The sequence below is a fragment of the Podarcis raffonei genome, chromosome 10 (genome assembly GCF_027172205.1).
Source record: "Podarcis raffonei isolate rPodRaf1 chromosome 10, rPodRaf1.pri, whole genome shotgun sequence".
NCBI lineage: Eukaryota > Metazoa > Chordata > Lepidosauria > Squamata > Lacertidae > Podarcis > Podarcis raffonei.
In genome coordinates this window covers 67,743,005-67,764,125 of record NC_070611.1, presented here as the reverse complement: position 1 = coordinate 67,764,125, position 21,121 = coordinate 67,743,005, and the positions used below count along the sequence as shown (strand labels likewise).

The following is a 21,121-nucleotide window of genomic DNA, read 5'->3' as shown; positions in this document are numbered from 1 at the left end:
CAGTTTGGCCAAACTCATGCTGGTAGCTTCGAAAACACTGTCCAGCCATCTTGTCCTCTGTTGTCCCCTTCTCCTTGTGGTCCTAAACATGACTAACTAGCCTGTGGCACCACTGAATTCAGTGAAACCTGTTGCATGCATGTGCACACACACAATATCCTTTCCATTGCCCATTCATGATTATTTGTGCTCATGATGCTCTTAGGGTGGTCAAGCGTTTGGGGGCAGGGGGGAGATTGTCTCACTTTTATTGTGCTATATCCCCTCTGAAGAGCAATAATGTGGTAGCACTGGGGAGAGCATCGCAGCGCAAAGGAGGTTTTTGGGTTGGGTGGCCAATCCATCAGGGATTCTTTAGCTGTGATTGCAAGAGATCGGAATAGGTCAGGGGTAGGCAAGGTTTACCTCACCCGGGCCTGTTCACTCTAGCGGAGATCCCTCCATGGACCGGACTGTGAGCGCCAGCGATTTCCACTGTCTGCATCTTCATCTGCGCAGACGTGATTTCCAGTGACTGCGTCTGCACAGACACGTTTAGCACAGTGTGCGGGGACTCACCGAGTGGGCGGCTCGGTTTGGGGGTGGCTCGTGGACCGATTAAATGACCCCCCCGTGGGCCGCTTGTGGCCCATGGGCCTTAGGTTGCCTGCCCCTGGAATAGATGATCAATCAATCAATCAGTAGCTGAACTGGGTTCCACACAGTCGTAAAAATGAAACAAAAAAGAGCTACAAAAACGCAAAATAAATAGCAAAAACAGACAGCGTAACACTCAAAACAGAAGTGTGGCACTCAAATCGGAAGCGTAACACTCAAAATGGAGCACATTCAGCTTCCAAAAAAAGTTCACGAACCGGAACACTTACTTCCGGGTTTGCAGTGTTCAGGGTCCAAGTTGTTTGAGTACCAAGGCATTTGAGAACCAAGATACCACTGTACCAAGAAATAGCATCTTGATTTATTCTTTTCCTTCATTTTCGGACTCACATGCAAGACTTTAATAGAACAGTCCTCGATGAATGTGACCATTTCCTTCCTTTCCATTCCCCACCAGGAGAACTTAAGCTGCCTACAATTCAGAAGAACGTGAAGAAGAACATTCGGGACGATATCTCTTTGTTCTGCCTTGGTATCGGATTCGACGTGGATTATGATTTTCTGAAAAGGCTGGCTCATGAAAACAATGGAGTTGCCCAGAGGGTTTTTGGGAACCAGGAGACCTCATCTCAAATGAAGGTGAATTTTCACCCTCTCTCCCGTTTATACAAAATTTCATGGAACACAAAGGAGGGTGAGAATGAAAGGAAAACATGACACATCCATCCTCTTTACAAAAATCACCATCATCATCATATTATCATCTGGTTATCTGTTAAATTATCTGGATTTAATAGAACCAAAGACTTGCAAGGGTCATTGGAGGACATCTAAACTAAGTTCTTGCAGGTGCAAGAAGTTCAGGATCCCTGAATCGATGGCTATCCAGCCTCTGTTTAAAAATATATCCTGTGACAATGACCCCGTAAACTCCTAAGGGAATCTGTCCCACTGTTGAACAGCTTATACAATTAGGACCTTTCTTCTAATGGAGGTGTTTTAGCTTGAAGGGCCAGATAACTGTGACAAGTCGGTGAGGCAAACACGCCTGTCCATCACATGACATTCAGGTGTCTCACGATTGGCAGGTGGGTTGTCCTACCTATCTGTTGAACTCCCTTGCCTGTGGTTTTCAAACACCCAGCAGCCAGCCAGTTGGCTGTTGAACACTTAGGAATCACGGCGCAAAGGACATTAGCAGCCCTAGGCTTATGGCTAGTTCACATTAGCTGAATAAGGGACAGGAGAGAGCAAGAAGCAAGCAGCTGCGCTTACCTGGTTTAGCTGGCCAGTTGAATGGTTGCACACTAAAAATAGGACACCTGGAGGAACCACTACAAAAAATAACTTTTATAGAATGAATGTAGAGGGTCTTGACTAAAGATCTTCGAATCCCATCTTCTCCTCCCTGTCCCCAGTTTCCCCACTGTTGTTCTGTCCTGTTCCTCTTAGGATACCAGACTCCCAGTACATTTCCGAGCACTATTCAAAGTGTTGGTGCTGACCTTTAAAGCCTTAAACGGCCTCAATCCAGTATATCTGAAGGAGCGTCTCCACCCCCATCGTTCTGCCCGGACACTGAGATCCAGCTCCAAGGGCCTTCTGGCAGTTCCCTCCCTGCGAGAAGCCAAGTTACAGGGAACCAGGCAGAGGGCCTTCTCGGTAGTGGCACCCGCCCTGTGGAACGCCCTCCAACCAGGTGTCAAAGAGAACAACAACTACCAGACTTTTAGAAGACATCTGAAGGCAGCCCTGTTTAGGGAAGCTTTTAATCTTTGATGCATTACTGTATTTTAATATTTTGTTGGAAGCCGCCTAGCATGGCTGGGGAGGCCCGGCCAGATGGGCGGGGTATAAATAATAAATTATTATTGTATTATTATTATTATCTTGCACATGCCTGATGCAAGTTTCTCTTAAAAACCAAGCTGTCCTCACTTCTCTTCCTCTTTGGATTTTGCAGAAATTCTACAACCAAGTCTCCACGCCACTTCTCAAAAAGCTGGAGTTCAACTACCCGCACGGAATGGTGTCCGATGTCACCCACAACACTTTCCAGAACTATTTTGGAGGCTCTGAGATTGTGGTCGCAGGAAAAGTAGACACTGAAAACGTGCAACACTTGCAGAGTATGATTACAGCCACTGCCGTGAGTGGAGTGTTTGCCCATTTATCTCATTCCGCAGTGCAGATGTTTACACCACTGTGGGGAGCTTTCTCAATAGGGGTGGGGATGAAATTTGAATCAGTTTTTTATTTACCAGGTGAACTTACCTAATTCACAGTTCCTGAAATGATATGCAAACCAAATTGCATCCATCCTTCAAAATTCACATCTGCAATGCAGTTCTCCAGCTGTTGCAACATGTACAGAAATGCATAGACTAGGGAAAACATATGTGAGAGACGTGTCTTAGTGAAAATAACAGGCAACAGATGCATTTTATTTGGAGGAAATTGCTTGCAAAATTAAGTAAATTAGCCAAAATTGCATATAAAAATGTGCATATATTAGGAGCAATTCTCCCTAAAATGCTGATGGATTTTATTGAGGACTTTTAAAATCAGGAATTCCCAAACCAATGTGGAAATGTGAAAAACTGAACTTTTTATTGGAAAATGGAGAAACTAGAAATGGACCGATTTTCCCATTCCTGTTTTTGAAGGATGGGTAAGAAACACTTTAACTGCATCAACAGCACCTGAGGGGAAGTTTCTCACAAAAGGTCTTTGTATCTCTTTTATTTCTCTTCTCCATTTTTAGTCCAATGCACAGCTGGTCTTGGAGACTCTGGCTGATGTTGAGGGACTGGATGAGTTCCTGAGCAAAGATAATCATGCAGACCCAAAATTCACTGAAAAGCTGTGGGCCTACATTACCATCAACCAACTGATGGCGGAGAGGTGAGAAGGAAAGCATTCGGTGGATTTCTTAGAGCCTTCCTGGAAGAGGAAGAATTTCTGTAATTCTAGCTCTGAAATAATGCTAGCTGGGACCCAGTACTAGTGATTCTGTGTACTGTACAGTTGTGTTCTGTGGAGTGGGATTGTGACTAGCTCAGTTTAAAGGCAAACTTGCTTAAGTCACCTTTTAAGAAGCGCGGGTGGCGCTGTGGGTTAAACCACAGAGCCTAGCGCTTGCCGATCAGAAGGTTGGTGGTTCGAATCCCCATGACGGGGTGAGCTCCCGTTGCTCGGTCCCTGCTCCTGCCAACCTAGCAGTTCGAAAGCACATCAAAGTGCAAGTAGATAAATAGGTACCACTCCGACGGGAAGGTAAACAGCGTTTCGGTGCACTGCTCTGGTTCGCCAGAAGCGGCTTAGTCATGCTGGCCACATGACCCGGAAGCTGTATGCCGGCTCCCTCGGCCAATAAAACAAGATGAGAGCCTGAACTAATGGTCAGGGGGCCCTTTACCTTTAAGAAGCAACATGCAAACCAAAACAGTTTGAGAAATTCTTCCCCCACCCCCACCCCTCAAAAAATATTCACATATGGATATGAAAGGGAGAGAAACAAAATTTGACAGATTCACTCATCCCTTGGTAGTGGAGAAGGTTCATAGAATCACAGAATCATAGAAGGGAAGGGACCTTGAGGGTCATCTAGTCCAACCCCTGCAATGCAGGAATCTCTTTTAAAGCATCCATGACAGATGGCCAGCCCACGTCTCCTTAAAAACCTCCAAGGAAGGAGAGAGTCTGCAAGCTTGTTAGGGAGACCGTTCCACAGTCAAACAGCTCTAACTGTCAGAAAGTTCTTTCTAATGTTGAATTGGAAATCTCCTTCCTTGCAACTTGAGGCCATTGGTTTGAGTCCTACCCCCCAGAGCAGGAGAAAAGAAGCTTGCTCTATCTTCCACAGGGCAGCCTTTAAGATCATTTGTTTTTGCACCACATAGAAACCTGGCCACTACGGCTGCCCTGAAAAGGAACATCACAAAGAAGATCTTGCAGATGTCTTTGGACCATCACATTGTGACCCCATACACAGCGATGTTGATTGAGAGCCCAAATGGAGACGAGCTGATGTTGGCTGACTCGCCCCAAGACCGCAAAAGAGGATGCTGCCCAGGTTGGTTCCACACTATTCCCAGTTGTCAGGGTACGACACGGCACTACATAGGTCTGTAGGTAAAGGACGTGGGTAGCGCTGTGGTCTCAACCACTGAGCCTCTTGGGCTTGCCGATTGGAAAGTCGGCGGTTTGAATCTCCGCAACAGAATCTCCCCTTGCTCTGTCCCAGCTCCTGCCAACCCAGCAGTTCGAAAGCACGCCAGTGCAAGTAGATAAATAGGTACCACTGTGGCGGGAAGGTAAACGGCGTTTCCATGCGCTCTGGTTTCTGTCATGGTGTTCCACTGCACCAGAAGCGGTTTAGTCCTGCTGGCCACATGACCCGGAAAGCTGTCTGTGGACAAACGCTGGCTCCTTTGGCCTGAAAATGAGATGAGTGCCACACCCCATAGTCGCCTTTGACTGAACTTAACCATCCAGGGGTCCTTTATCTTTACATAGGTCTGTTGTAATTCCATTCCCTTTTTCTTACAGGTGCTTTAGCTGTTGGCCACCCCAAGCCTGAGAATTCCATCCCAGCTTGGGCCAAGCCTACGTCCGGGGCAAAAGATCCTTCATCTCTCCTCATGGGCCCAACGGCATCAGCCATACATGCTGGTAAGAGAAAATGGGTCCCTGCATTGTGCTCATCACTTTCCCCCCCTGCAGTGATGATATGGGGGAGGAGAGTGCAAAGCCATCGAAAGCCCATTGTTATTTAGCCTGGAGAAGAACAGGCCAAGAGGTGATCTGATAGCCATCTTAAAACATCTACAAGGCTGTCAAATGGAGAAAGCTTATTTTGCACTGCTCCAAGGGGTAATATGTGAACCAATGGATTCGAATTGCAAGAAAGGAGATTCCAACCAAACCTTAGAAAGGACTTTTTTATAGTAAGAGCTGTTCAACCACAGAACGGTCTCCCTTAGGAGGTTATGGACGCTCCTTCCTTGGAGGTTTTTAAGCAGAGGTTGGGTGACCACCTGCCAGCAATGCTTGAGTTGAGATTCCTGCAGCGCAGGGTGGTTGGACTATCAGGGGTCAGCAAACTTTTTCAGCAGGGGGCTGCTCCACTGTCCGTCGGATCTTGTGGGGGGCTGGGCTATATTTTTGGGGGGGGGGGAATGAACGAATTCCTATGCCCCACAAATAACCCAGAGATGCATTTTAAATAAAAGGACACATTCCACTCATGTATATATATAGTCTTGCCCCCCACAAGGTCTGAGGGATGGTGGACCGGCCCCCTGCTGAAAATGTTTGCTGACCCCTGGACTAGATGGTCCTTAGGGGTCCCTATGATCCTATTTGCTGCAGAGTTTCGTCTGTGGGTTAGTAGGGACGCTGGTGGCGCTGTGGTCTAAACCACAGAGCCTAGGGCTCGCCGATCAGAAGATTGGCGGTTTGAATCCCTGCAACGGGGTGAACTCCCATTGTTCCGTCCCAACTCCTGCCAACCTAGCAGTTCGAAAGCACATCAAAGTGCAAGTAGATAAATAGGTACCGCCCTGGCGGGAAGGTAAACGGCATTTCCGTGCGCTGCTCTGGTTTGCCACATGACCCCGAAAAACTATCTGCGGACAAACACTGGCTCCCTCAGCCTATTGAGCGAGATGAGTGCCGCAACCCCAGAGTCATCCACGACTGGACCTAACGTTCAGGGATACCTTTACCTTTTCCGCCTGTGGGTTAAGGGGAAGGGATCGCACTGCGACTCTGGGGCTGACCCAACGCACAGTTGAGGAACTCGATGGGCAAGGATGGTGGGCAGGAGTCTGCTGAGGGAGTCTTGCAGCAGATTAAAGGGCAGCATCCATGAGAGGTTCTTGCTCAGTACCAGCCGGATGCAGCACAAAGAGGGGGACAGGAGTGAAAGTGAATGTAAACAGAGGAAGCTTGGAGAAAGCGAGAGTGAAGAAGGAGCCAGGAGGAGAGATGAAGGAGGAGGTGGAAGGGAACAGGACAGGCTGTGAAAGAAATTAGGCTGCCCCAAGGAGCCTAATGGAAGGGAGGAAGGGGAGGTCTGTGATGACTAAAAGCAGACGATATGTAAAGAGGAGAAGTCAGAAACTGGCCAGGAATTCTGAATGAAAACAAATTAACAGAGTGGTTCCAGAATAACAAAACTCTTGAAATAAGACCCACCACCACCACCTGCTGGTTCTCTGGAGGGGGAGAGACCACCTATGGTTCTGAGGGCTCCTGCAACCTTAGCCAGGTAGCAGCTGACATGGGTCTTACAATGCCTAGGTATTTTATATTTATTGCATTTATGTCCCAGAGCTCCCTGGGAAGGATTGTTAATCCACTCTGGAAACTGTAGCTCTGAGGGGAAAATGAGGTCTCCTCACAAGTCTCAGCAAACTACAGTTCCCAGGATGGTCTGCAGAGATGACTCTTTGAAGCGTTATATTACCTCTTTAAATGTATAGTCCGATAGTCCCTTCACAAAAACTACAATTCCCAGAGTTCATTGTGAGGAGGGATAGCTTGTTTAACTACTCTGAGAACTCTGTGAGGGGAAAGGGGGTCTCCTGACAACTCTCAGCACCCTTAACAAACTACAGTTCCCACTAGGGAGAAAAATGTCTGTCTATCCCTTTCACATCATACATAATTTTATATGCCACTCGTGTCTTCTTGTACTTTTTCTAAACTAAAAAGCCCCAAACACACAGGATCCCTGAGGGAAGGTTAGGCAACCACCTCAGGCGGCCAGGATCCCCAGGGGCATCAGATCTCAATGTAGATCTTTATTCCACCCTCTCTTCCCTGAGGGGGGAGAACAGGGACCAGAGGGAGCACCATTTTGTTTTGTTTTTCGCCTCAGGTGCCAAAATGTCTTGGGCCGGCCCTGCCCAAAGATTTCCTCGCTGTTCTTTGATTTCCTGTTGATGGAACAAATGCAGCAAAGGCTGCAAAGGCTTGATCTATGAGGGGGTGCTTAATGTCTTGTATATAAATTTTTTATTATATCATTTTATTACATCATTTTCAACAGTAATTAAACATACTTTTACATCTTATTCGATTTTTTTTACTTCCATCAATCCTGTCTGAAAATTTTCCAATCTAATCTCTTGGTATGCATTTCTTATCTTCCCTATTACATTTCAAACTCATAACCAATATCTCTATCTTTTTCTACTTTGTAACACTTCGTATATTTCTCCTTACAAAACTTATTGTAGTCCTACTAGCGTAATTTGTTGATTACAGTTGCTCTTCATATAATTCATATACTTCTTCCAATCTTCTGTAAATCTCTGGTCCCGCAGGTTTCGAATCCTTCCTGTCATTTTGTCCAATTCTGCATAGTCCATTAATTTCGTCTGCCATTCTTCTTTCGTCAGAATGAGGGGGCGCTTAATGTCGGCTTTGGCTGCTCTCCCACAAATAGTGGAAAAAAGTGTCAAAATACTCCTGTTAGGTATTATTTAGGACAGCGTGTCTATCTTCTGGTACAGTGGCTAATTCGTTCCGGAGGTCCATTCTTAACCTGAAACTGTTTTTAACCTGACGTACCACTTTAGCTATAGCGACGCAGGTGGCACTGTGGGTTAAACCACAGAGCCTAGGGCTTGCCGATCAGAAGGTTGGCGGTTCAAATCCCTGCGACGGGGTGAGCTCCCATTGCTCGGTCCCTGCTCCTGCCAACCTAGCAGTTTGAAAGCACATCAAAGTGCAAGTAGATAAATAGGTACCGCTCTGGCGGGAAGGTAAACGGTGTTTCCGTGCGCTGCTCTGGTTCGCCAGAAGTGGCTTAGTCATGCTGGCCACTTGACCCGGAAACTGTACGCTGGCTCCCTTGGCCAATAAACAAGATGAGCGCTGCAACCCCAGAGTCGGTCACGACTGGACCTAATGGTCAGGGGTCCCTTTACCTTATCCTTACCACTTTAGCTAATGGGGCCTCCTGTTGCTGCTGCGCCGCTTGAGCACGATTTCTGTTCTCATCCTGAAGCAAAGTTCTTAACCAGAGGTAATATTTCTGTAACCTGAAGCGTCTGTAACCCGAGGTACCACTGTATTGGAAAAAAAAGAGGATTTGAGCAAGCAACATCTGCACTGCCCTGTGCTCAGGAATGAACCCAAACAATTAAAGCCCTGTGTTGCAAACAATATCAGTAATATCCAAGGCAACACGATGACTAAGTACAACAATGCGGTGTCAATATAAACTCTTTATGTAATCTATACAATAGATAATCATCAAGAGTGCATATTTTGTGACTTTCAGAGATTTATAAGATTTCTGTTTATTTGGTTTTGCAGAGAATGCATATTTCATATATTTCATACTGTTTCATGTTCTGTATAGATTATATAAAGAGTTTATATTGACATCACATTGTTGTGCTTGGTCATCGTGTTGCCTTGGATATTATGGAAATGAACCCAGGCAGAATCTGGCATTCACCGGCTGTTCTTCACCAGATATTAATTTCTTGTGGCAATCTGGTTTAAATCCTTTGCTGGATCCTGGGGGTTTTTGCAGGGGAAAAGGAAGCGAGAAGCTAAACTGGCCTGGTCCCAGTGGCCCTACTGGCTGAGCTTTGCAAGGTATTATCTCAGCAAGGAGGCGGGGACCATCTGAGAAATGTAGGAGCCAAATGAGCTGGCAAAAGAAGTCTGATTATTGGCCCATTCGGTTCAGTGTTGTCTACACTGACTGGCAGTAACTCTCTCCAGACTTTCAGGCGGGGTTTAAAGGACCATCATCTGACTTCTGTTAAGGGTTTTGAACAGTGCAGAATCGGCACCATTACTGATGCCACAAAGTCATACGTAAGAAATCGATTCTTTTAGTGTGCCCTTTGGAACTCCCCGCCTATTGATATCTGGCAGGTGTGTTCACTGTACTCTTTTTGGCATATTTCTGTTTTAGACAAGCCTACCTGGGCATCTAGAATGCTGGTGTGTTCTTTAGTTTATTGCTGCTTTTCATTTTTTTGAATGTTCTGTCTGTTTTTACTCATAATTTTATTGATTTGTCCTTTTTGTAAACTGCTTTGAGGTTGTTGTTTGCAATCAAGCAGTGCATATATTTCATGAAATTAAAAATAAATAAACAACGGAACCCGCTGAGCTTTGCCCACAATGGGGCACCCAGTTTTGTCTGAGTACTGCTGTTTAAAAACAAACGTGGGAAAAGCCTGACTAATTGTATGCAAAATGGTCCAGATACAAAAGTATTTTATATGTATTGAAGAATCAAGTCCCATGTAGCCCTGCAGTCCTGCAACATAATTTCACAAGTATTAACACATACGCGTTTTATATGTGTATATGCCTTGTTGTTATGCATCTTTCAAAGTGCTGGTTTCTTTCAGGATAACTGGAGTGTATAATATTATATGTAACATAAGGGGTATGGCAATGCATGCAATATGGCAGAATTGTTTGTGTTTCTAGCAGAGGTGATTTAAGAAACACAGGCATGAAAAACCTTGTTTCTCATCAGGCTCTTGAGTTGTGATGGGAATTAGCGGGGGGGAAATTGACAACTTAAGTACATTGCCCTATATAGTTTTAGAAGGCCTTTATAATATGGCTTTCTTTATTTATCTTGTAAAATGTGTACATTCATGAGCATAGCTAGGGGGGCAGGGGGGCAGTTGCCCTCCTAAATCAAGTAAATACCGTATTTACTCGAATGTACTGCACACCTTTTTTTGGCCAAATTACATGGCAAAAATTAGCATGCACATTAGATTTGACGGTGCATTAAATTCGATTGCAAGCTTGAAAAACACCGCTGACATAGCAAATGCTTTCTGGGTTTCAAGGTTTTGAAAACTGAGGTGCGCGTTAGATTCGATGGCGCATTAGATTCACGTAAATACGATAAATAAAAATACTTAAACTAACCGACCAATCACTTGGCAGATAGCTGGGTTCTCTCCCCCCCCCCAACATAGATTCTGGCTACACCAATGTGTACACTGGTCAATTGCGAAAAAGAAAGGTTTATGAGGCACAACTCTTCCTTTTCTCACTGTCCTGACCAGGGCTGTCTTTACCCAGGGGTGCAAGGGGTGCGGGGCACCTGGGTGCCAAATTCTGGGGGCGCCAGGTGCCCGCCGCTGAATCCGCCTAAGCTCTTAACTATCTCCCTCCAGGATGTCCAACCGGTCGACCGTGATCGCTGGGTCATTTCCGTTCTCTTTTGCGGAAGAGCTGCAGTATCAATGTATCTGGCGCCCCCCTCTTACATCAAAATTTGGGGGCACTGGGCGGATCTTTGCACCCTGGCGGTGCATATGCTAAAGACGGCCCTGGTCCGGACACACCCTTACAGTGGAGAGAAGGATTCTCTTGCCAGCTGTCTCTGTGGTCATGCATTAAGGCAGTGATGGCTGGTGCCCTCTGAGGCTAGTTGGGCAGAAGGCAGGGAGACCAACAGCAGCTGGAGCCAGAGGCAATGTCTTAATTCTAGTTTTTCCCCTCTTCTGCCCTGCTGAGTTCCACAGGAGCCACACTGAGACTAAAGGGGAGGAAGATATTACAAGATGATGATAATAATAATAATAATAATAATAATAATAATAATAACAACAACAACAACAACAAACAACAACAAACAACAACAACAACAATAATAATAATAATAATAATAATAATAATAATAATAATAATAATAATAATAATATTTATACCCCGCACTCCCCAGCCAAGATCGGGCTCAGGGCAGCTAACACGATCAAAAAACAATTGATTAAAATACAACTTAAAAACAAGATTAAAATACATTAAAATGCAGCCTCATTTCAGTAGAAACTCAAATCAAAAACTTTTGGGGGATGAAAACATCAAATCTTCACCAAGGCCAACTATCCAGACTGGTCCTACGTGGGCCAGAAAAAAGCCAGGGAAGTCCCCAAATAGGAGCTCCATCACAGAAGGAGAAAGGAAAAAGGAAAGAGGGGGAGGGGATCAAGTTGATTCCAAGCCAAAAGCCAGGCGGAACAACTCTGTCTTACAGGCCCTGCGGAAAGAAATCAGATCCTGCAGGGCCCTGGTCTCATGAGAAAGAGCGTTCCACCAGGTTGGAGCCAGTGTTGAAAAGGCCCTGGCTCTGGTTGAGGCTAATCTAACTTCCTTAGGGCCCGGGACCCTAAGCAGAGCAAACCCTCCATAGTGGTTGTAAGTAAGGAGGCAGAGCAACAGGTGAACCGAGGGAGGGTTGGTGAAGCAGCGCCCCATTGGCCCAAATGGACCCGCCTCTACTGCTTCAAAGTTTGTACTGCTAACTCCTTTTTTTTAAAAAAAAAAAAAAACGGCTGCGTTGGGCACATTTGTGGTAACGATGCAAATGTTAGAATGAGAGCTGCACCATTAAAGCGAAACCCAAATGCTCTATGGACAATGCGCTAATTGCACATGACAGTTATCTTCTGGTTTATCTGAACAGGATCCTTAGTTATTGGCCCAGCACCGACTGACAATTCCATCCCATCTTGGGCGAAACCTACGGTGAAACCTCAGGGTCCGTTAGCTGCTGTCATGGGTCCAACTATTTCTGCCATACATGCAGGTAATAGATATTGGACTCTTTCCCTCCCCCCTTTTTTATCACCATCTGGGTTTCCTCACTTCAAGGTGGCCGTGTGTCCTCCTTTATGAAGGGCAGTCCTCTGTCTGAAGGGTTGTTGGCCCAAATCTAGATACAGAACCAGAGAGAGCACCAGGAGCATTAAAACTTACTTCTCTACTGCCGTCTGAGCATCTGCTAATTTAGAAATAGTTACTGTGATTTAAGGGACGCGGGTGGTGCTGTGGGTTAAACCACAGAGCCTAGGACTTGCCAATCAGAAGGTCGGCGGTTCGAATCCCCACAACAGGGTGAGCTCCTGCTGCTCGGTCCCTGCTCCTGCCAACCTAGCAGTTCGAAAGTACGTCAAAGTGCAAGTAGATAAATAGGTACCACTCCAGCGGGAAGGTAAACGGCGTTTCCGTGCGCTGCTCTGGTTCACCAGAAGCGGCTTAGTCATGCTGGCCACATGACCTGAAAGCTGTACATCGGCTCCCTCGGCCAATAAAGCGAGATGAGCGCCGCAACCCCAGAGTCGGTTATGACTGGACCTAATGGTCAGGGGTCCCTTTACCTTTACTGTGATTCAGATGCATCTCGTCATAATGGAGGAAACTGTGATGAGGGGCCTTGTCTAGCTGCTCAGACTGCAGCTACGTCCGGGTTTTCCAACACATTTTGCTGCCCAGTTCCCATGCGTCCAGGAAAACCCATTGATTGACCATTGACACTTAAAGTATTATGATGCATTCTGTTCCAGTGCTATAAACATGGGCCATTTTTTAATGAGCATGGGCCCATTAAAAAAAAAAGACACTTCAAGAATTAATTGTATTTGTTTGGGTGTTGTTGTTGTTGTTTTAAAAAAAACAGAAGCAGCCATAACTAAGAAATATGCAAGAATTATCCCTGTGTTGACATAAGAACATCCCTCTTTATATTGTGCAATAAGGAAATTTTTATACAGGCAGCATAAAACCAGGGTTTGTCGTTGTTGCATAGACCACTGATATCTTTGAGATAGAACGTTTTATTTTGCGTATTTCTTACCCTGATATATCCCCCATAAAGCATTAGCTTTTAGGATAAATTAAGAAAACAATGGGGATGCGGGTGGCGCTGTGGGTAAAACCTCAGTGCCTAGGACCTGCCGATCGTATGGTCGGCGGTTCAAATCCCCGCGGCGGGGTGAGCTCCCGTCTTTCGGTCCCAGCTCCTGCCCACCTAGCAGTTCGAAAGCACCCTTAAGTGCAAGTAGATAAATAGGTACCACTTTATAGCGGGAAGGTAAACGGCGTTTCCGTGTGCTGCGCTGGTGCTGGCTCGCCAGAGCAGCTTCATCACGCTGGCCACGTGAGCTGGAAGTGTCTCCGGACAGCGCTGGCCCCCGGCCTCTTAAGTGAGATGGGCGCACAACCCTAGAGTCGGACACGACTGGCCCATATGGGCAGGGGTACCTTTACCTTTACCTAAGAAAACAATGCCCAGCCATGAATGAAGATGGCAATTAGTGCGTTACTAACGATGCGGTTGGTTCTAAGTCATCGTTCTACGGCCAACGCCTCCAGTATTGCCAAGGACACCTTTGCTGCGATGAGTAACTGAAACGCAGCTGCGGTTTCCATTCTGACAATATTTCCTTCTTCCAAAAAGAGATTGCTCCTGATCAGAAGGATAATTATATTTCCCTGATCTTCTCCCACAACAGGACCTTTACTTTTAGGCCAGTCCAAGCCTGGTCCTTTCAACACATCCTTGGGCACAAAGAACCTACCTCAAAGCGGGATACATGCAGGTAGAAGATACTGTGCTGGATTTTCATCTTACTGTCTCTGAACTCAGCTGGGAGGAGGGCAGAGGCAAAACTAGAAATAGTTGCCTCTCTGGCACCACCTACTGTCAGTCTTCCTGCTTTCTGCCCTTGGCTCTGGCGCCACCTGCTGTTCATCTTCCTGCATTCTGCCACCACTGTACGGGGGTGAATGTGAACATGGGAGCGACTGAGTTTTTAGGGGGTTACATTTGAGTAGGGGAAAGAGTGTCCCTTGGTTTCAGCCTGGGGTGTACATGTTCTCTTTTTATTCCGTATCCCCAGCTAAACCAGGGGGCGTCCCACTGACGTAAATAGAAATGATGCGAGGAAATCAGATCTTTCCATGTGTTGCAATAAATCTGTGCTTTATTTAATAAATCTATGGGGGGAGAGTGTGGAGTAATAATAATAATAATAAATTTTTATTTATACCCTGCCCTTCCCAGTTCAGAAAACCGGGCTCAGGGCGGCTAGCGACAAATTTAAAACACTTAATTGATGCAACAAAAAACAGCATAAAATACAGTATAAAACGTGAATAACAATAAATTACTGTGGGGTTTAAGCTAGTCCAGCAAAGTTGGATGTGCTTTGTCTGCCCATTGTCTAATCCAGCACTGATGGGTACACAGAGAGGAAATATTTAACCCTCTTCCTTTGCCAATGAAGCTCTCCCCCACAGCTGCTACCCTCCACAGGAACTTGGGGGGGGGCGGTTTCAGAAGCATGGAAAGGGTTAACTCCTTGCATGCCACAATCCCAATTCTTTTTTGCATCTGTGGCTGCTATAGTTAAAGAACACCAGACACATTAAATGATTCAATGCAATTAACATCATGCGCTTTTCTGTTTGGTCCTAAAATCCAGAGAACAATTTAACGGATGCTCAGGCTGGGGTTTGTTGGTCGCACGTTGCAGAGGAGTCACATATTCTAACAATTCGAAAGAAGGAAGTCCCTTGCCACTTCCCAATAGTTTTGTTTTCGGAGGAACCACAGTGGTGCATAGACAAGTCAGTTGACTCAAAACTGGGTGTTATTTGTAAAGCGCTGGAGCGAAAAACTCCAAGATCAAGTTGGTGGTATTGAAAGTTTGTTTTCTCTTAGAGCTCCCTTTGGGGTGGGGGATTGTTTTCAATTACAGTGGTACCTCGGGTTAAGTACTTAATTCGTTCTGGAGGTCCGTTCTTAACCTGAAACTGTTCTTAACCTGAAGCACCACTTTAGCTAATGGGGCCTCCTGCTGCTGCCGTGCCGCTGGAGCACGATTTCTGTTCTCATCCTGAAGCAAAGTTCTTAACCTGAAGCACTATTTCTGGGTTAGCGGAGTCTGTAACCTGAAGCGTATGTAACCTGAAGCATATGTAACTGTAATGCAGTGTTTGGAAATAGCAAAAACCCATTTGCAGGTGCGATGTGTGTCGCACAGGGCATGATTTAAGAGTGCCATTGCAGGGTGTCATTCATGATTGCTCTGTGTATTCTCTTTTGCAGTTCAGTTTTGAGATCAGCCTGTCTGATTCTCGCCTCTGTCTTTGCCCTTTTGCCATTGCTTTGGGCAGTGATTCCCAAAGTGGGGGGTACTGCCCACCAAGGGTCAACACAGTTACAGAGGTGGAGGTGGGGCGGGAGGTGCCAAGAGGCAAGAAGGGTGGCAGGGAACTCTGCACATGACTAACAGACTTTACGAAGGTGGCATCACTGAATCAAGTTCATCAGTTTCGTTGACTTAATTAAACTAAATAGCTTTAACTGGATTTTGAATGAATGGCCAATTGATTGTTACTGTTTTGGGCCTTGTTTGGATTTGATATCCCGCTTTATCACTTCCCAAAGGAGTCTCAAAGCGGCTAACGTTCTCCTTTCCCTTCCTCCCCCACAACAAACACTCTGTGAGGTGAGTGGGGCTGAGAGACTTCAGAGAAGTGTGACTAGCCCAAGGTCACCCAGCAGCTGCATGTGGAGGAGCGGGGAAGCGAACCCAGTTCACCAGATTACGAGTGCACCGCTCTTAACCACTACACCATACTGGCTCTTTCATTGTTGTCTTATTACTGTGGCTTCTGCTATTCTAGATAAGGCTTTTTACAAGGTAGGGGGCGCTGCATTTGAGTTCATGGAACCAAGGTTTAGGTGGCCCAAAAAAGGTTTGGGACCATCGGATTAGGAACTTCTTTGCAGATGATTGACAGCTTTAGGAAGGACCTCAGTGCAAATTGTGAGCTGCCCAGAGTGGCAGGGGTACAAATTATTATTATTATTATTATTATTATTATTATTATTATTAATTTACATTCTATTGCATAAGCAATGGAAGATTTTTTTACTTAGCAAATACTTTTGGTACTCACCCGTGCATCGATCATACACCATTTGTTTCCTTCTGCAGTCGACAACGATCCCCACTTCATCATCAACCTGCCGAGGCAGCATAAGAACATCTGCTTCAATATAGATTCCGAACCCGGAGCGATCCTGAACTTAATTTCAGATGCCAAGTCCGGTAAGGGAGAAAAAGTGCCATTCTGCAGCTATTTTGCGCATTTGGAAACAGTCATAGAAACACAGGATTTCAGGGGGTTGAAATGGTAAGAGACCAAAAAAAGGCCAGTCCGTCTGCAGAAACGCCAACACTGCTTCCCTTCTCTTTCTCTTTCATAGGGATTGCTGTCAATGGGCAGCTGGTTGGGGCCAAGAAGCCCTTGAACAACAAGCTGCACACCTACTTTGGCAAGATCGGGTTCAATTTCGAAAAGAAAGGCTTGAAGATTGAAGTCAGCTCCGAGGGCATCAGCTTGAAGGATGGCTCCTCCACCACATCCCTCTCCTGGTCCAATTTAGGAAGCCTCATTCGAAGGAGGTAATAGGAAAATTGGATGAGCATCAGGGCTTCCCTAGGCTTGTTGATCTCCTTATGTGGGGGAGAGTTATTGTACGCTGTGTGCCCCAGCAGTGATCTTCAGCTTGCCTCTGTGTGTTCCTGAAATTTAATTGGAGTATTTGCATTCCAACCCACACCCACCTGCCCTACACCTGGTGGTGTCATAAACAGCCTCAGGTGTGGGGCAGGGAAAGAGACTTGCATGGCACTTTGTGAGCCCCCCAAATCAGCAATGCCACAATACAGATCTGCATTGGCTCCCAGTAGGTTTCTGAGCACAATTCAAAGTGTTGGTGCTGACCTTTAAAGACCTAAACGGCCTCGGCCCTCTATACCTGAAGGAGCGTCTCCACCCCCATCGTTCAGCCCGGACACTGAGATCCAGCGCCGAGGGCCTTCTGGTGGTTCCCTCATTGCGAGAAGTGAGGTTACAGGGAACCAGACAGAGGGCCTTCTCGGTAGTGGCACCTGCCCTGTGGAACGCCCTCCCTTCAGATGTGAAGGAAATAAGCAGCTATCTTCTCTTTAAAAGACATCTGAAGGCAGCCCTGTTTAGGGAAATTTTTAATATTTAATTCTGTATTGTTTTTAACACTCGATTGGAAGCCGCCCAGAGTGGCTAGAGAAACTCAGCCAGATGGGCGGGGTATAAATAATAAATTATTATTATTATTATTATTATTATTATTATTATTATTATTATAATATAAGGTGTGTGCTGGTTTGTAATCACACAGCTCAAAGTTGGAATTAACTCTTTATCAGCAAAGACACAGACTTGGTTGAGTGTCAGGCCTAATGAGCAGAGCACCTCATTCCTGGTGCTCTTATTGCATGAAAATCAGTTGCCAAGACTGAAAGTCCCATACTCCTCATAGCTGTTTAAGTTCACTACTCTAGCCACTTCACCGAGGGTAGTCAACATGCAATCCTCCAGATGTTGTTGGACTACAATTCCCATCAGCCTCAGCCATCACAGCCGGGAATGATGGGAGTTGTAGTCTGTCAAAAGATATGGAGTGCACTGCATGGGCTATCCCTGCTCTACACCAGGCACCCCCAAACTCGGCCCTCCAGATGTTTTGGGACTACAATTCCCATCATCGCTGACCACTGGTCCTGTTAGCTAGAGATGATGGGAGTTGTAGTCCCAAAACATCCGGAGGGCTGAGTTTGGGGATGCCTGCTCTACACCATATGGCTGCGGCTGCTCTTTGGATGATGATGCCATGTTGCAACCAAGACAGCGTTTGACAGGTTTACTGGACACGACAGCTAGATTCTGTTTGGTTCACAATGAGACGACCAAAGCCCAGCCAAATGCGTTTCTGAGTAGAGGACTCAGAACACACTACTCATGCATCTACTTGCCGTTTCTCCTAGAGTGCTGGTCTCTGTGAAGAGCGACAACAAAGTCAATATCACGGTGGATGGGGACTTGTCCTTTGTGGTCGTGCTTCACCGTGTATGGAAGAAGCACCCAGTCAATGTTGACTTCCTGGGAATCTACGTCCCTCCTGCAAGCAACTTCTCCTCCAGTGTGCACGGCCTGATCGGTAAAGTCTCCTTGGAGGCAGGGAGCAGGGTTCAGTGCTGCTTGTTGCTGTATATACATGGGTCCTTGAGAAAGCGATGAGCTTTAGGGAAAAGAGGAAATGCTCAAAACCAGGGTGGGTGGAAGTTAAAGATGGTGGTTCCCCTTTGTTGTGGTTTAGTCGTTTAGTCGTTTCTGACTCTTTGTGACCCCATGGACCAGAGCACGCCAGGCACTTCTGTCTTCCACTGCCTCCCGCAGTTTGGTCAAACTCATGCTGGTAGCTTCGAGAACACCGTCCAACCATCTTGTCCTCTGTCGTCCCCTTCTCCTTGTGCCCTCCATCTTTCCCAACATCAGGGTCTTTTCCAGGGAGTCTTCTCTTCTCATGAGGTGGCCAAAGTATTGGAGCCTCAGCTTCAGGATCTGGCCTTCCAGTGAGCACTCAGGGCTGATTTCCTTCAGAATGGAGAGGTTCAATCTTCTTGCAGTCCATGGGACTCTCGAAAGTCTCCTCCAGCACTATAATTCAAAAACATAGGTATCTAATACCTCATAGATACTTCATAGGTATCTAAAGCCATTTGCACATGTTGCCACGCAACCAGTCCATGCAGAATGTATGAATCCTATATATAGAAATGAGCAAACCAGTGATATTTTAGGGAGCAGGCTAGCAGGTGGGGTCCATGACTTACGTCATAGGAGCCTACACAACACAACACTGTTGCTGTATGTAGGTTTTATTTTATTTGTTTTTTATCTTATATTTTGGAAATGTACATCCAGGGGTTTTTTTCCCTTTAATTTTTTGGGGGCCCCCCAAGAGAGTGTGGCCCTAAGCTATAGCTTGTTTAGCTTACACGTAAATCCAGCCACTGAGCCATGGCCCTTCCAACCTGTGGTAAGTGTATATGGCACACGGGGTTAAATTGGCTACATTTACAACAGGTCCCCGATCCCACATCATTTTCAATGTAAAACAGATTGGGGAAACAATGGCTATGCTAGATCTGCAACCGTTATGACTCCTGCCTCCTAATATTTGGGGGTTATAGTTGTGCAAGGGGTAATCCTCTTTAACGAGTGTTTCCAAGTCTACAAATGCACTTGGGGGCACACACAGCCCCCCAGGACTGCCTAATGTCAAGTGGTGATTCTCCTCCCCCAGGGCAGTTCATGCTAGAGCCAGACGTGCACATCTATAATGAGCGGCCTGGACAAGATCCGGGGAAAGCTGATGCTACCATGGAAGTGAAAGGCCACAAACTCACTGTCACCAGGTAAACCACTTGAGTTAGCTGAAACCAAAGCCTCTCAACCTCAGAGATGCTCAGAATGGGATGTAAAGATGTAGTTTTGCTTACAGTGAATCTCTTTGTTCATGGTTTATTGTGGAACAGGATGGGGCAAAATTTCACACTGTAGTGAGGAGGAAAGCTGTGAGTTGTGTACAATATAAAATCCAACCACACGGCAGGTTTTCTTCAGGGTCCTCCCAAGCTTTGGGAAACACGTAGTTTACGAGTTCTTTTTTCAGCTGAACTCCACATATTTTTATACTGAATCAAAAGTTCCAAATCCTGCAAGGTTTTCCATTTCGGGGAATGGAGGTTCTGCCAGCCACCAGCACCCATGTCAAGAGTTCATGAGAGCTGACACTTTTCAACTGATTGTCCCATAGATTTAGTAAACAAAGCTGTTGTGAAGTTAGATTGGGACGTTTTGAGTATTTTGGTCATTCATTGACAAACCAGCCGCCAGACTTGGGCAGCCCCACCACAGGTGAAGAAAGGTTCCTCTTTTTTGAAACCCTGAAACGGTTCTGAAACCGTTTCCCCCTAACAAATAGCATCCTGGCAACTGCAGATTAGTGAGGGAGATGAGAAGACTATTCTTCCATTCAGCTTTGTTGCATGCCAGTGGTTTTATTTATTTGATTTTGCTTTTCCTACAGAGGTGTGCAGAAAGACTACCGCCTGGACCGTGTGTTTGGGACTGCTGTCCGTTGCTGGTTCGTGCACAACAGTGGGAAGGGCTTTCTCGACGGTCACTACACAGATTACCTCGTCCCCACTTTATACAGCTATCCGAAGCATCCTTGAAAGGGTGAGCGGGCCTAAAGCAGAGGCAGGAGATGGCCAGCATCTGATTGGCCAAGGCTCTTCTCCACCCACCCCGCTGGCGATTTGCTTGTGAACCTGTCTTTCCAGGTGAAAAGCCCTGGCAGGCTAGATGCAGCCTGCAGATCCCGCACTGCCCACCCCAGCACAATGAAACCTTCTCGCCGCTAAAGACAGCAAACATCTCTCTGCTCATATCTAGGGCCCTCCCCATAACCTTTCTGGGTGTCGTGGAGAAGCAGAAAAGCAACTGGCATGCATTGTGGAGTTTGAAAATAAGGCCAAGTAAGATATGGCCATCATATACATATGAAGATTAGTCATCTTGGTAGGAAAAATATATTTTTCAAAGAGAATAAAAATCTTCCTTTTGGGGATGATGTCGTCTGTTTCATTTCTTTGGCAAAGCCTCCAGGGCTTCCACCACTGCAGCTGGGACAGAAGTCACACAGTATTAGCTGCAAATCTAAACTAAAACATCCATTAAATCACTACAGGTATGTTTCCCTGCTGAGAGTACCACACTTACAGAGGTCCCCAGATAGGTTTCTGAACTGTGTCTGTGTCCCATTTCCCACACCTGA

The 21,121-nt window shown here is 46.1% G+C and overlaps 1 protein-coding gene across 4 annotated transcripts in view; it reads left to right on the top strand.

Moving 5' to 3' along the window:
* The window catches only part of ITIH2 (inter-alpha-trypsin inhibitor heavy chain 2), a 40,322-nt gene extending 19,408 nt beyond the window's left edge, over positions 1-20,914 (top strand). For 2 of the 4 annotated variants that reach the window (XM_053406813.1, XM_053406812.1), the window contains 12 exons: positions 1,055-1,236; positions 2,561-2,746; positions 3,362-3,501; positions 4,500-4,672; positions 5,149-5,271; positions 12,068-12,190; positions 13,896-13,982; positions 16,389-16,502; positions 16,661-16,859; positions 18,264-18,436; positions 19,586-19,697; positions 20,372-20,914. In XM_053406813.1, the coding sequence (XP_053262788.1) occupies positions 1,055-1,236; positions 2,561-2,746; positions 3,362-3,501; positions 4,500-4,672; positions 5,149-5,271; positions 12,068-12,190; positions 13,896-13,982; positions 16,389-16,502; positions 16,661-16,859; positions 18,264-18,436; positions 19,586-19,697; positions 20,372-20,519 (1,760 nt within the window). In that variant the 3' untranslated portion in view covers positions 20,520-20,914. The remainder of the gene's footprint in view (positions 1-1,054; positions 1,237-2,560; positions 2,747-3,361; positions 3,502-4,499; positions 4,673-5,148; positions 5,272-12,067; positions 12,191-13,895; positions 13,983-16,388; positions 16,503-16,660; positions 16,860-18,263; positions 18,437-19,585; positions 19,698-20,371) is intronic. The other 2 variants (XM_053406814.1, XM_053406816.1) reach the window with 2 other exon arrangements.
* Positions 20,915-21,121: the final 207 nt, after the last annotated feature.